The following is a 14664-nucleotide window of genomic DNA, read 5'->3' as shown; positions in this document are numbered from 1 at the left end:
ATTATCCAACATAAACGAATGAATCAAAAAAGAGAATGTTAAGAAAACCTGAGGCTATAGTTGGGTTTTAATTTCAGTATTTTATAAATGCTAGAATATTCCACAGGGTGATGCGAACTTTGAGAAAAGAACACAGTTTAATTGGTACACCCGGTATAGAATGAAAATTTACATGTTTAGCAACAATGTTATTACAGTCGTATTGATAAAGAATCAGGCTATAACATGTTCAAAAAATCACTTAAATCGGCAAACAGGTTTAAGAAATATGAGACATCAAAAATGACCAAATTTTTAAGTGGGCCGATTTCTATGCACGTAAGTTTATATAAAAGACATGAAAATATGACTTAGGTTGACCTTTCTGATTCTAGTCTCAAAGTGCCTCTCCTCTAAACAAGAATCTAGGAAATGAATAAATATTGTTAACTTAAAATTAGATCAAAGTATGCTTTTCTAAAGACACAGAGCTATCATAGTGTATAATAGCAAAGGAGCAATATTGTTCATATCAGAAATCCCAAATATTTATATCCATAGTTTTTAAAGAGCATAGTTGCATAGCATCTCTATTTCTGTATTTATTTGTATAATAATTTTCAAATATAATAAAGTTACAATATAAAAATTTTATGAATTGTTAATGAGATATGTATAAAATGATGTAATATAATTGTAAATAATCTTTAATTTTTAAATGCGTTTTCGAAATCGGTTGATTTTACTAAACTTTATTAGTAGACGAAAATGAAGCAAATAGCTCCTTTGGACAGTGTTGTCTAATATAAAACACACTTAACCTATATAAAAATGTACTTATTTATATCTGGTTCATGACAATACTTTAGATATAAAATTAAATTAAGAAAACATTTCATAATAATGTATAAGTCGTATGTAATATAATGTTTTCATTGTATCCATATATTAGTCAAATATGTTATACAAAATACAGAATGGCTCAACTTAATCTGGAATAAATTTACACAGGTCTACAAGGGTACTTGTGAGAGGGTTACCGAATCAACGGAAATGGAAAAGAGAAACAAAGGATCTTGCTACTTCCTCCTCTTAATGGAATGGAAAACACTTCATATATGAATCCATACATACCATCAGTATCAATCTACAACTAAAATTGTTAGGCCCAGAAATAGAGAATGTGGGTAATAAACTTAAAAAATTAGGTAACTGAGATACTAAGTGTTAAAATCAGCGAAAGATTACTTAATTGAGATAGTTATGAAAGTTGTAGTTCTGTGAGTAAAGTCCTTCAACTAGACATCAACATCTCAAGAAGAAGATAAAAATGTTATGCTTTTCTCTTTCTTCTTTCGGTACCGTATTAGGTAATTAACTATTTAGATGGGAAATAAGTCACAATTAAATTGAAAAAATAATTTTATTAACGTTTCGACGGCCAAATCGGGTGTCGTTGTCAATATACAAAATACTACTAGATTAAATAAAAATCTTGTTGCTTAGTAAAAAATTCTTCTAATAATTTATTTAATAAGACTCATTTATATCAGCAATTCAGACATATATTATACATTTTAAAGTAGAAGACTTTAAAATGATATTGCCAATATTTATGAGTTGCGTTCCTGGGACGACTTTACTGAAAGATAGTTCATTCGATTACATGAAATCAACCCCAACCCAAGAATATCCGTCACAAAAATATCATAGCATGTGATCTGTCATTAAAAAGACAACCAAATGCAACGGTGACAGTAAAATTCTCGCGTTAGAGATTCCATAGTAAATCACGAGGGAAAACCAGGAAAAACCTCGTGATACTATCCCGACATCGTCAGTATTTGGTCTTACATTTAGTTTACTCTCAAAACTAATACCAAATTCTGACTTTAATTTTGGTTCTAGTTTTTCTTTGTTAGTTTTATAATTCAAAATATAATAAGCTATTTTATGACTGTATATTACGCAAATCACTTTAGTTCATGAACTATTATTTATTTTTCATGTCTGTACCTTTGATTTAATATAATAGTGACAATCACAAACTTACTTTGAGATGTCACAGTTTAGTACTGAGGCAGCCATATATTAGTCGGAATTTGGTATTAGTTTTGAGAGTAAACTAAATGTAAGACCAAATACTTACGATGTCGGGATAGTATCACGAGGTTTTTCCTGGTTTTCCCTCGTGATTTACTATGAAATCTCTAACGCGAGAATTTTACTGTCACCGTTGCATTTGGTGGTCTTTTTAAAGACAGATCACATGCTATGATATTTTTGTGACGGATATTCTTGGGTTGGGGTTGATTTCATGTAATCGAATGAACTATCTTTCAGTAAAGTCGTCCCAGGAACGCAACTCATAAATATTGGCAATATCATTTTAAAGTCTTCTACTTTAAAATGTATAATATATGTCTGAATTGCTGATATAAATGCCTCAGATTAAATAAATTATTAGACGAATTTTTTATTAAGCAACAAGATTTTTGTTTAATCTAGTAGTATTTTGTATTTTGACAACGACTCCCGATTTGGGCGTCGAAACATTACTAAAATTATTTTTTCAATTTAATTGTGGCTTATTTCCCATCTAAATAGTTAATTATAGTAATTTCTATGTCTTTTATATTGCAGATTGGAAGTGATGTGTTTGGATTCATGTACAAAGCATTCTCCATTAAAAGGATGAAGTAGCAATATTATTTTTTTCTTCTCCACTTCTGACTGACTGATAATCATTAGACAAGTAACCTTGCGAAACTTATATTAAAATTGACAGCCGTACTCCTTTTCTTATATAAACATATATACACAGGGTGCTCAACTTTTGTTACAGTTTGTTTTATTTATTAACGAATTTTGTTATAAATGTTGATCACCCTGTATATATAATTTCTTTTCTTGGCGGAATAAATGGGCATTTAGATATTAAGGAATGTTGACTTAAGTCTAGAGTAAGAAAACTATTACGTTAGGTAGGTATATAAAAAAATGATGTGGTTTAATGTCATGTTAACTTCTGTTTCGACTATTAGAATAAGCTTTTCTTATTCTTTCTACTTGTATAATCCATCTTTATTTTTCCAATGAGTCTTTCACAAGTCTGTGAGAATTTCAGTATCTTTCTGTTATTTCTGCATGAAGGGCGGTACATCATTATTGGTTTCACAATATTTAGCAACATAAATGTTGTAAATTCATCCATTTGAAGCATCAGTATATTAAGCTCTACCATATTTTTTCATATATATATATTCATTAAACTATTGTTTATAGCTCTTTTATTTGATTTATCTATAAAGATTACTTCGGCAAATGATCTTCCTATTTTCTCAATAAAGCTGTATTTAAGGTATGAGTTCATAAAATTTGCATTGTCGGTTTACTATTCTTGTTTCAATGAGAATGTTTAAACAGAAAATTCGTTTAAGAATTTAAAAGTTAGTTTAAATTTTGTTCTCACTCGTGAACAGTTTTAATGTTCCATGGATATAACTTTCCATGAAGTATTTTTATATTTATGCATTGACTTCTTTAAAACTTTCAAGGCTTAGAAAAATCATGCGGCAAAATGGTCATTGACTGGACTTTGTTTTTTGTTTTCAAGTTTTCCATTGTAAACTGAATAAACCCATTACTTCGAAAAACATTTATAAAAGCAGTACTTTTATCTAAAAATATAAATTGAGGTGTGGTACAGTATTAATTAATAAGATTATTTAAATCTCAGTAAAATATAAAGTAAAGCAAAAATTCGTACTATAAACGTTCTTTTAAATGACGTCACACCCGGTATGGTCGCAGGAAAATCCTACAAATAATGTAAACCTACGAAGGCCATTTGTAAAATAAGGTTCCCTTTACCGCTGAGAAATAGTGTGAGTGTGCTGGGAGAAATCTGGCAACACTGCCTTACACATTAATTCTCCCTGATGCTGTGATACGTTTTTTAAATGCTGAATGGATTTCACCAATTGACACTCTTGTTCTTGCAGTACCGTCTCCTATCGGAGGTTGGCTACCATCACAGCAATCTTAACTTTGTTGGCCGCAGCTCTGAACAACTGTATTGAACTGCTCCCATACCACTCCCTTAAATTTCGCAACCAGGAAATCCTCTTACGTCCCACATTTCTCTTTCCCGAGATTTTTCCTTGGATTATGAGTCTTAGCAGAGAGTACTTTTCTCCTCTCATTATGTGGCCTAGATATTCCAGTTTTTTCGTTTGTATGGTTTTTATGACTTCGCATTCCTTCCCCATCTTCAGCAAAACATCTGATGAATTGACATTCATCGTCAGTTAATCGAAGTTTGTAGGTAAAAGTGCATATCTGTTTAACATGTTCACAGCGAATAGAAATCCACGATAAAGATGGGGCGGAAGGCCCTCAGATTCATCGTAAATTTCCGTGCGGACTTCACTGCATTCTCTACACTTACACCATTTGCGAACATATTTAACAGACATCCACTTTTACCCATAAATTTCGATTGGCTGACGATGAATGCTTCTTCTTCTTCCTGCTTCTTTAATAGGCTCGCGCCTGTTCCATCTCCGGATGCCTCCTCATCAGATATCCAGGTAGTCACTCCATCTCTTCCTTGGCCTTCCTGTTCGTATACTCCTCCGACCGTTCGGTGATGTCTCGTGCTATCTTTACCAGTCTTTCTTCTCCCATTCTGCTTATATGGCTATACCATTTTTTTTTCTTCATTGTCCAGTCATCTATGTTCTCATATTACAGCTTTGGCTGAGGTCTGTGCTACGTTGTCTGTCCCATAATGATTTTACTGTGATATCTCGTTTTCATTTCACACGTTTTCATCAGTCTTTTTGTCCTTGTGGTGTCAGGTCTGGTTTCCGCACTGTAAGTCATAATTGGCCTACTAACTACTGTCTTATAAATCTTGGCCTTTGTTTCTGTCCGTAGATGTGTGTCGCGCCCGATGGTGTGTTAAGACATCCTGCTATTGTGTTGGCTTTGTTTATTTGTTAGGCAACTTTCGCTTCTGCATCTCTATAACTATGCATTAGTACTCCCAGGTAGCTGATACTTCTTTATTGCTGGATTATTTTGCTGTCCACTTCCAGCTTGCACCTTATTGGATCTTTAGAGATTGCATAATTTTTGTTTTATTTAGTGATATTATCATGTTGAACTTTCTTGTTTCCTGTCTTGTTTTCGGGTACCGTTTTATCACCCTTTTTAAACATTAAGATGGTTGTTTTAGTGCGCCAGCTGTTAGGTATTGTATGTCCCGAAAGAATTTTTTGTACAAAAGTGTCCTTAGTTGTTCAATTAATATTTTTCCACCGTATTTTAGCATTTCGTTTGCAATCTTGTTCGGTCCTGGAGATTTACGGTTTTTCTAATGCTTTAGTAATTTCCTCCGTTGTGACGATTACATTTTCGGTTGTTATCTCTTGCGTTTCTGGTAAGGTCTGATCTTCGCCTGTCTTAAACAATTGAGTGAGATAGGAGGTCCAGGTATCGACATCTATTATTTGTTGGTTTCTGTTAATTCGCTTATTTCTTTTCTCTGTGTTCAAATAAATCTCCATATTTTGCTTTGCAGTCCCTAGTAGTCGGCTTCCATTTTTGATGAGAAAACCCGCCAGTATTCGTCTTTGGTCTTCTTTACTAATGCTTTAGTCTCGTTTCTTATTCTTTTGTAGTTATTGTAAGCTTCTGGTGCTTGTTGTGATCTGTTCTTTAAGTTGGCTTCTTGTTTTTCATTACACTTTGTTTTGATTTCTTGTTGGAGTCGAAACCAGGGCGTTTTGTTAGGTTTCTAGAGGTTTATGTTTAAGATGATTGCCAACAGGTGAAATCCATTTTGCATTTGTGACCGTGAACTCCATCTTCAAAGGCTGCTAGGCCGACACTGAGTAATGGAATGAGGCGAAGGTTATGTGGTACGAGAGAGGAATAGTTGATGTGTAAGGCAGTGTTGCCAGATTTTTCCTAGAAGTCGCAATCTTTCTCAACGGTATAGGGTTCCTTTTTTCACGAATGACTCTAGTATCACGGAGCTAACTTTGTTGCGGTGATATACCTAATGTGATTTAGTTGAGACATACTGTAGACTAAACTATCTATCATACTGCTGATCTCTTCATCAAGGTAATTGATTATTATCTCGTTCTGAAATATGGAGTTCCATTTTGTCAACATTGTTGGTTGCATATATGTTTATTTGTTAAAATCGCTCCAGGATCAAAAGTTTCAACAAAACATAGGCCATATTTTTTGTAGCAAGTTACCATTTAAAATAATGTTAATACACATGTATACAATTTAAATGTTACCTACCGTATTTGTGCATTAATAAAAAATGTGTCGCATCTGTTTTTTATTTAACCCATGTTTCAATTTCGCCACATTCTTTTACCTCAGATTTTTTTTTCACTTGTGTTATATCCTTGTTTTTAACTTAACTCTTTGAAACGAGGGTTTAACAATTTTTCATCGAGAATTTGTTATTTTTAAAATTTTGGCAAATACAGCAAAAAGACAAAGGCTAAGAAAATGTCTTTTACAGTTTATAGACTTAAGGGAAAAACAGTTACAGAAGGGGTACAGTTCATTAAAAAAATAAGAGTTTAACATTTTTTATGGAGGATTTACCATTTTTATTGTTTTTAAAATTTTGCGAAAATGCAGCAGAAAATCGAAGAATTTACCATTTTTACTGTTTTTAAAATATGTATTGCCAAAATGCAGGAGAAAATCAAAGGTGTCCATGAAAAAATTATGGTACAAATTTTTTGGAGAAAATCTACATTTTTAAAACTTTGTACGATTTATTAAGAGGAAAGTAGTTGAACCAAGGCTACAGATTATCAAAAAACAAGGGTTTAACAATTTTTGTCGAGAATTTGCCATTTTTAATGTTTTTAAAATTTTGCCACAATGCAGCAGAAAGTCAAAGCCTTATAGTGCATGAAAACATGATGGTATACATTTTTTTGGAGAAAATCGTAAGTTTTTTAAACCAAGTACAACTTATTAAGGAAAAAGCAGTTGAACAAAGGCTACAGTTCATCAAAAACTAAGGGTTTAATATTTTTTATCAAGAATTTACCATTTTTAATGTTTTTAAAATTATGCCAAAGTGCAGCAGAAAATCAATGAAGTGAAAAAATGATGGTATACAATTTTTTGAAGAAAATCTACGTATTTTAGAGAAAAACAACGAATAAAAGATCATGGAATGCTGAAGAATAAAAGAATCGGTGATTGTGAACAGTCACTATCACAAAAATATCGTCATATTCGTTTTCAGCTGATTAATAGCTTTTCTTATTTGTAGGTAACTATGAAGCTGTCAAGTATAGCGGAAAGGTTTCTACCCAAAGGCTAGATATAGAATGTAATAAAATAATTTAAGATATAGTTATAGAAATAAGTAAAAATAATTTGTAAAATATCGTTGTAGTAAATAATATTCATAGTATTTTAATAAATGTATAAAATAACTTGGTGGTATTATTTTTCCCAATGACATTTAATCTTTACTTCATAGCTGCGGACGTGTTTCTAAATTTTAAAACGAAAACTAAATTGTAAACGGAAATTAATCTGTAGTTCGAGACATTATCAATAGATGGTGCCACTTACGAGTTGGAGGAGGTTGTGACACTATATGTATTTTGCAAAGTAGAATAGGGAAGATGCAACGTCTATAGACGATGTGTCACATTACATCAATCGAAATTAGACGTCTATAGACGTTCTGTCCGTCAACGTGTTAAGTAATGTCTAGAAAATGTTGCATATGCCCACCTACCCAAGAATAGGCTGGGTGGGCATATGCAAAGGACGTGTTTCTAAATTTTAAAACGAAAACTAAATTGTAGTAAACGGAAATTAATCTGTAATTAGAGGTGCTAACCAATAGATGGTGCCAACTACTTCGAGTAGGGGAGTAGCAAATTTAGGTTACAAAAAGGAACTTTTAGGACAGGGAAACAAGACATTTTAAACTAAATTATTTATTACATATTACAAAAATATACAATATCTTATTACAATTACGTCATATATTTATGGATAAACTATAATTAAGTGTTTCAGTTATAGAAAAAAACTGCTAGGAAGAACTTGCATATAGATACACTTTCTTGCACGGAGGTGATAATTCCATTATTTAGTTGTCTCTGTATCCTTCGTATTCGTAGACTTATGAAAAGAAATACCTAAATTAATAAAAGATTTTTGACAGAGTTAATTATAAAAAGATAAATGAAATCAATTAATATACTGTCTAACAGGCCTTGTGGGTCCGTCGCTAAGAAAATCTACGTTTTTCCTAGTTTTTATGATTTATCAAGGGTGAAGCAGTTAAATAAGGTGCGATGTACGAGGTGCAAAGTGCGTGGTGCGAGGTGAAAGGTGCGATGTGGGAGGTGCGAGGTGAAAGGTGCGATGTGGGAGGTGCGAGGTGCAAGGTGCGAGATGCGAGGTGCAAGGTGCGATGTGCGACGTGCGAGGTGCGGGGTGCGATGTGTGAGGTGCGAGGTGCAATGTGCGGGTGCAATGTGCAGGGTACGAATGCGAGATCCGAAATGCGAAGTGCGTTGTTCGAGTTGCGAGGTGCCATGTGCGAAGTTCGAGTTGCGAGGGGCGAGATTACGGTGTGCGTGGTGCGAGGTACGTAGTACGAGGTGCAAGGTGCGAAGTGCGTTGTGCGAGGTAAAAGGTGCGAGGTGCGTGGTGCAATGTGCGTGGTGCGAGGTGAAAGGTGCGTGGTGTTAGGTGCGAGGTGAAAGGTGCGAGGTGCGGGTGAAAGGAGCGAGGTGCGTGGTGCGGATGCTAGGTGCGTGATGCGAGGTGCAAGGTGCGAGGTGCAAGATGAAAGGTGCGAAGTGCAAGGTGCGAGATGATTGGTGCGATGTGCAAGGTGCGAGGTGAAAGGTGCGGGGTGCAAGGTGCGAGGTGAAAGGTGAGAGGTGCAAGGTGCGAGGTGAAATGTGAGAGGTGCGAGGTGCGAGGTAGGAGGTGCGTGGTGCGAGGTGAAAGGTGCGAGGTGCGGGTGAAAGGAGCGAAGTGCGTGGTGCTAGGTGCGTGATGCGAGGTGCGTGGTGCGAGGTGCAATGTGCGAGGTGAAAGGTGCGAGGTGCAGTGTGCGAGGTGCAAGGTGCGAGGTGAAAGGTGCGAGGTGCGGGTGAAAGGTGAAAGGTGCAATGTGCGAGGTGCGAGCCCACATAACAATTTCATGTTCTTAGTAGATTCATAGAACATATTTTTCAGAAAAAGTATATACTAAGAATATGCGTAATTACCATTGCGAATGTGCATAGCACATACTGAGTATATACTACATTGCAGTACTTAAACGTTCTATGTATATACTTAGAATGTACTACCGCACTTCTTTTCAGTATATACTAAGAATATACTTTTTAGAACATTCCAAGGACGTGCTATAAACCTTCTATTTATATACTTAGAACGTACTACCGCACATATTTTTAGTTTATACTAAGAACGTACTTTTTAGAATATTCCAAGGAAGTGCTATAAACCTTTTATTTATATACTTAGAACGTACTACTGCACATCTTTGTATTAGAAGAATATATTTTTAAGGATATTCTAAGAAAGTGCTATCAAGTGCTATATTGCTCAGAAGTATGTTTTCAGCATCACCTAATCTCATCTTAGGTTCTACTGGTTCTACCAAATACCTATTATATTTACATATTTTAATGGCAAATGAGGATGTAGTTAGTACCTACATTCTGCAATATTACTTAAAAAGTAAGTATATATTTATAAATTTTAGTTGTCTATATAAACTATTATATTATAATATTTAGCTAAACTAAACTATGTATGAGTAACTAAAATTTATATACTTATATGTACTTACTTATATATATTTATTAAATAATATTGAGTTACCAAAATAGATTATACCTATATTTTGAAGCACCGCAAACAAATTTGTTATTTAAATAAAGAGATTATGTATGTTCTTTAGTCCTAGTATATACTTTATTATCATTCGTCTTCATCCTTAACACTGTCACACTGCATAGATACATATTTTCGATTTCATGTTTTACCGTTGTTTCCTACCCTGATCCATTTAGGTAAGAAATAGAATAAGACAAGACGGGGTTATGGGGATATGTATTGTGGAAGTGGAATAACAACATCAGTGCACCGGTGAGTGTTGCCAAACGGAGGGAAATTTCACTTTTTGCGGGAATTTTCAACATAAAAGGTGATAAAGGGAAAAGTTAACTCAAAAGGGAATTTTTGTTCCAGTCCAAATTGTAAAATATTAAAAAAAATCAAACTATTTGAAAATAATTAAACATATAGGTATCTTCTCAGATTTTGTAAACAAGAGGGAATTTTTTTATAAAAGTGGGAATTTTTAAGGTTGACGGAAAAAGCTTACTCGATGGTTGGCAACACCAAAGCCTTTGGTTGTGGGTTTTGGCACGCTTTGGTTCTGGAATGGTCCGCATCACAGCCTCCCGTATTGAATTGAATGTACCTAAATTCAAATTCCAACGATGTACATAAAAATACTCGTGATAAACTCGAAATGGTAAAGTTATTTCAATTATGAAAACGAATTTTTAATAATAAACATTAATACAATTAATGTTTAAACTTTTTTGCCATACAACAATTTTGAAATGAAATTCGTCCAATACTACCTACATACATAAATTTTATTAATTATTCTAAAATATAACGAAGTTGTTAATCTATAAGGCTAATATTATACTTCCTATACATACATATTATTTTTAAGATATTTTAAAAGTATCTACTTATAAGTATGTGTTAAGAATGTACTTATAAGTATGTGCTAAGAATATTCGATAAAGGTATATTCTAAGAATAAACTTTTACGAATATTCCGAGTTACTACGTACACGAATGTATATTCGGTACGAGAATATACTTTAAAGTATATGCAAAGAACAGGAAATTTAGAATGTTTTTTAAGGTACATGCTATGCTTGTACTACGCATATACTAAAAAGAATATACTCCGACGAATGTTGGTAGTATATGCTTAGAACATGATACGAACATCATTTTTATGTGGGAGGTAGGAAGTACGTGGTGCGAGGTGAAAGGTCCGAGGTGCAAGGTGCGAGGTGCAAGGTGCGAGGTGAAAGGTGCAATGTGCGAGGTGATTGGTGCGATGTGCGAGGTGAAAGGTGCGAGGTTCGAGGTGAAAGGTGCGAGGTGCAAGGTGTGAGGTGCGAGGTGAAAGGTGCGAGGTAGGAGGTGCGTGGTGCGAGGTGAAAGGTGCGAGGTGCAAGGTGCGAAGTACGAGGTGCGAAGTGTAAGATTCGATCTGCGAGGTGCGATGTGCGTGGTGCGAGGTGACAGGTGCGAGATGCAAGGTGTGAGGTGCGTTGTGAAAGGTGTGATGTGCGAGGTGAAAGGTGCGTGGTGCGATGTAACATGGTATGTTAACCCTTAGCATTGAACAGAACTTCTACGAAATGAAATATAATGTTGTTTATATTAATGTACATATGATCGGCATTGACCGCTATTGAACTTATATATGTTATTATTCAGAATTGTATATATAAACCAACCAGAGAAGCGACGGGACATTCAGATCAATCGATTAGTCACGATGAAGCAATAATACCGTAGTTATTGTTTACAAATAGACCGTTGTTTAATTGTTCAAACGCACACTGTGAAGTTCAAATATAATTGTAGTGAGAATGGTATTTTATTATACATCCAAATAAATCCAGGACTTAGGGCGCTATAGCTCAGCCACCTGACGTATTACCACATCATGGTGATCTGCCTAATTGGAAAAGCAAGCTAAGCTCTAGCCTTTTTGGACCCGAAGGAAAAATATGCAGAAAATAGCTGTTATAAACTATAAATGGGAAGCAAAACGTCCAATAGAGACCCGAACCAAAGTCGATACTGAGGAGAAACTTTAAGAGGACAATCCAAAGAACCGGTCCAGGTGTAAAGAGACAAAGTAAGAATTTATCCTATTTTTATACTTCCTTTATCGAACTTTTATTATTTTCAAATTTTTATTATCATGATGGACCCGAGTATAAGATATTGACATTATTTATTTATAGGGAATCTAAAATATAACATTATTCTTTAATATTCATTAACATGACATTTTACTAATGATATAACTTAATATAGTATAATTTTTTTAATATAATGAGCAATGATTAGATTTAATTTAAATGTCGGCCAACTGGGAAACCTTTGAAAATAAACTAGATAGCCTGTTAAAAGAAAGTGATAAACAGAGCAAAAGAGCATTGAAAAAGCAATACCCAAAAATACAGAAGTACAATTGGACATAATCAGCAACCTAATCACTACATATAACGCGTTTATTGCACTGGTAAGCAAGAACGAAGGAATCCTTAACGACGCTCAGCTTACTATTTGTAGCAATTATTTCTGCAAAATCAGGGATAAGGTTACCAGAACTTTCCAAGCTCTAGACTCAAGGATAATAGTTCCTGAGACGATTACACAACATATAAAAGAAGATATAGTAGAAGCACAGTGCGACAGCGAAACTGAGGAAAACATGGCCTTAAATATGAATGACTTTCTAACTACAGCGAGTAGGGTGTTGCCCAGAGAATTCGATGGAGAAATCGGGAAGCTGCAAGCATTCGTGGATGCATTAGAATTTGTAAAATCAATACAAAAAGGGCACGAAAATACAGTAATAACACTGGTAAAATCAAGGCTTATTGGAAAAGCAAGAAGTCTAATAACGAGAGAGGATTCCATCGAGAAAATTATAGACACATTAAAGAAAGATATAGAGATATTACCATAACCACGCTACTGAACCCTTTATCAAGAGGACTTGGACCACGGTCATTAAGATAATGTAAACTTATAAAAAGACATTTTAGTTAGTAAACAGGCATTCATGTTTTAGTCATCATTTACTTTTCATTGTATCAAAGTTAATATTTTGTTGTAAAAGTTTTATTTTGTATTAATAAATAAAAGTAATTTTTTAAAAAGTGCTTTGTGATCAAGAAAACATCATTGGCGCTGCGAACAGGATAGTCTGCACAGAATCTTCCGCAATTCCTGGTCAATCTCAATTGTTTAGCAGAGTATCCACCTGTTAGAGAAGAACAACAGATGTTATCAACTACGATCATCATACTGTAAGTCTTTCCTTTTTTACATTTTCCTTATCACTTATGAGCACATATTTTGATACGGTCGAAGAAATTAACGCAATTCTCTCTCAGCCACCTTCAAATAATTTTCGCGACAGAAGTCCTATTAGTAGATCTGAAAGAACAATGCCCATTACCAATGCCGACATTTCTAGCCTCTGTGCTACGCTTCCAGAATTTACTGCTGGACAAAATCTTTCTACTTTTATTAAATCCGTAGATAATCTATTAATATTTTTGCAACAACAGAATACTACTGCACCGCAAGAATTTATTATTAACGCTCACATTGTATCACGTATTAAAGGTGAACCACGAGATTATCTAAATTACTCCAATAAAACTAACTGGACAGATGTACGTCCAGCTTTACTTACGAAATACGGCGACAGGAGATCTGAAGAGATCCTTGTTACCCAATTAACAACAACGGTACAAAAAGCTTCTGAAAGTTATGACGACTATCACCATAGAATCATAGATAATTTAAACGATTTATTACAGCATATATCGCTACATAATACTCCAGAAAATTTAAATTTTAAAACCCCTTACTTTAGAAAATTAGCACTAAAAACCTTTTGTACTGGTCTTAACAATCCTTACTGCGAACACCTGTCGCACTTTCAGTTAGATTCGTTAGACGAGGCCCTACAAAAATGTATAGCTTTAGACAATCATAAAAATCAAGTATCTTATATGAATTTCTTAAAATCCCAACAAAAAACGGAAAAACCAAAAACAAATAATTCTTTTCCAACCGCGTTCAAATCAAATTTTAACGCTAGAGCCCCAAATAATTTTAGTAATAATCAATTTAGACCTTATGCACAAAATATTTCTAATTTTAGTAACCAAAGAAATCAATTTATTCCACAAAATCCAAATTTTCATAATGTAAGACCTGTCTTTAATCAAAACAATTCAAGACCCGTCTTCACTCAGAATAATTCAAGACCTGCTTTTACTTCGAATAATTCTAATAATTATAGGAATAATTTCGCTAATAATAGAACCCCTTATAGAAGCCCTATGCTAAGACACCAACAAATTAATACCCCTACGCCTATGAGTGGTGTGCAATCTATAAATACGGAAACGAGACCTATGACAATTTCAACACAAAATTTTAATGTAGAAACAGATTATTATAACGAGCCGCATACACAACATAATAATGTAGACGAAGAATTTACAGACAATTCAGTGTCTGATGAACCTTCAGAATACGTCGAGCAAAATTTTCACGACCTCGCATTAGACGAACACCCCCCTCCTCTGTAGTATTAAATAATCTACGAAGTTATCCAAAACTTCCATTTTTCAGCCTACCAAAAAGTCGACTTAAGGTATTAATCGACACTGGAGGATCGGATACAATTATTACGCCCAATGCCGCAAAATATTTTAATCCACAACATGTTTATAAAAAAGATTTCACTTTAACTTCCATGAAACAGACAACTAAACACTTGTTAAACATAAAAAC

At 34.2% G+C, this 14664-nt stretch overlaps 2 protein-coding genes across 8 annotated transcripts in view; both read left to right on the top strand.

Annotated features, from left to right (window-relative positions):
- The window catches only part of LOC114334549 (endophilin-A), a 410053-nt gene extending 402584 nt beyond the window's left edge, over positions 1-7469 (top strand). For all 7 annotated transcript variants that reach the window (XM_050663601.1, XM_050663600.1, XM_050663599.1 and 4 more), the window contains one exon: positions 7304-7469. In XM_050663601.1, the coding sequence (XP_050519558.1) occupies positions 7304-7380 (77 nt within the window). In that variant the 3' untranslated portion in view covers positions 7381-7469. The remainder of the gene's footprint in view (positions 1-7303) is intronic.
- Positions 7470-13301: 5832 nt separating this feature from the next.
- Positions 13302-14459, top strand: LOC126893022 (putative uncharacterized protein DDB_G0279653). Its single transcript, XM_050662962.1, has 2 exons — positions 13302-14072; positions 14121-14459. The coding sequence occupies exons 1-2, from the start codon at positions 13302-13304 to the stop codon at positions 14457-14459; spliced, it is 1110 nt and encodes a 369-aa protein (XP_050518919.1).
- Positions 14460-14664: the final 205 nt, after the last annotated feature.

The sequence above is a fragment of the Diabrotica virgifera genome, chromosome 10, assembly GCF_917563875.1.
Source record: "Diabrotica virgifera virgifera chromosome 10, PGI_DIABVI_V3a".
NCBI lineage: Eukaryota > Metazoa > Arthropoda > Insecta > Coleoptera > Chrysomelidae > Diabrotica > Diabrotica virgifera.
This window is presented reverse-complemented; position numbering and strand designations above follow the sequence as displayed.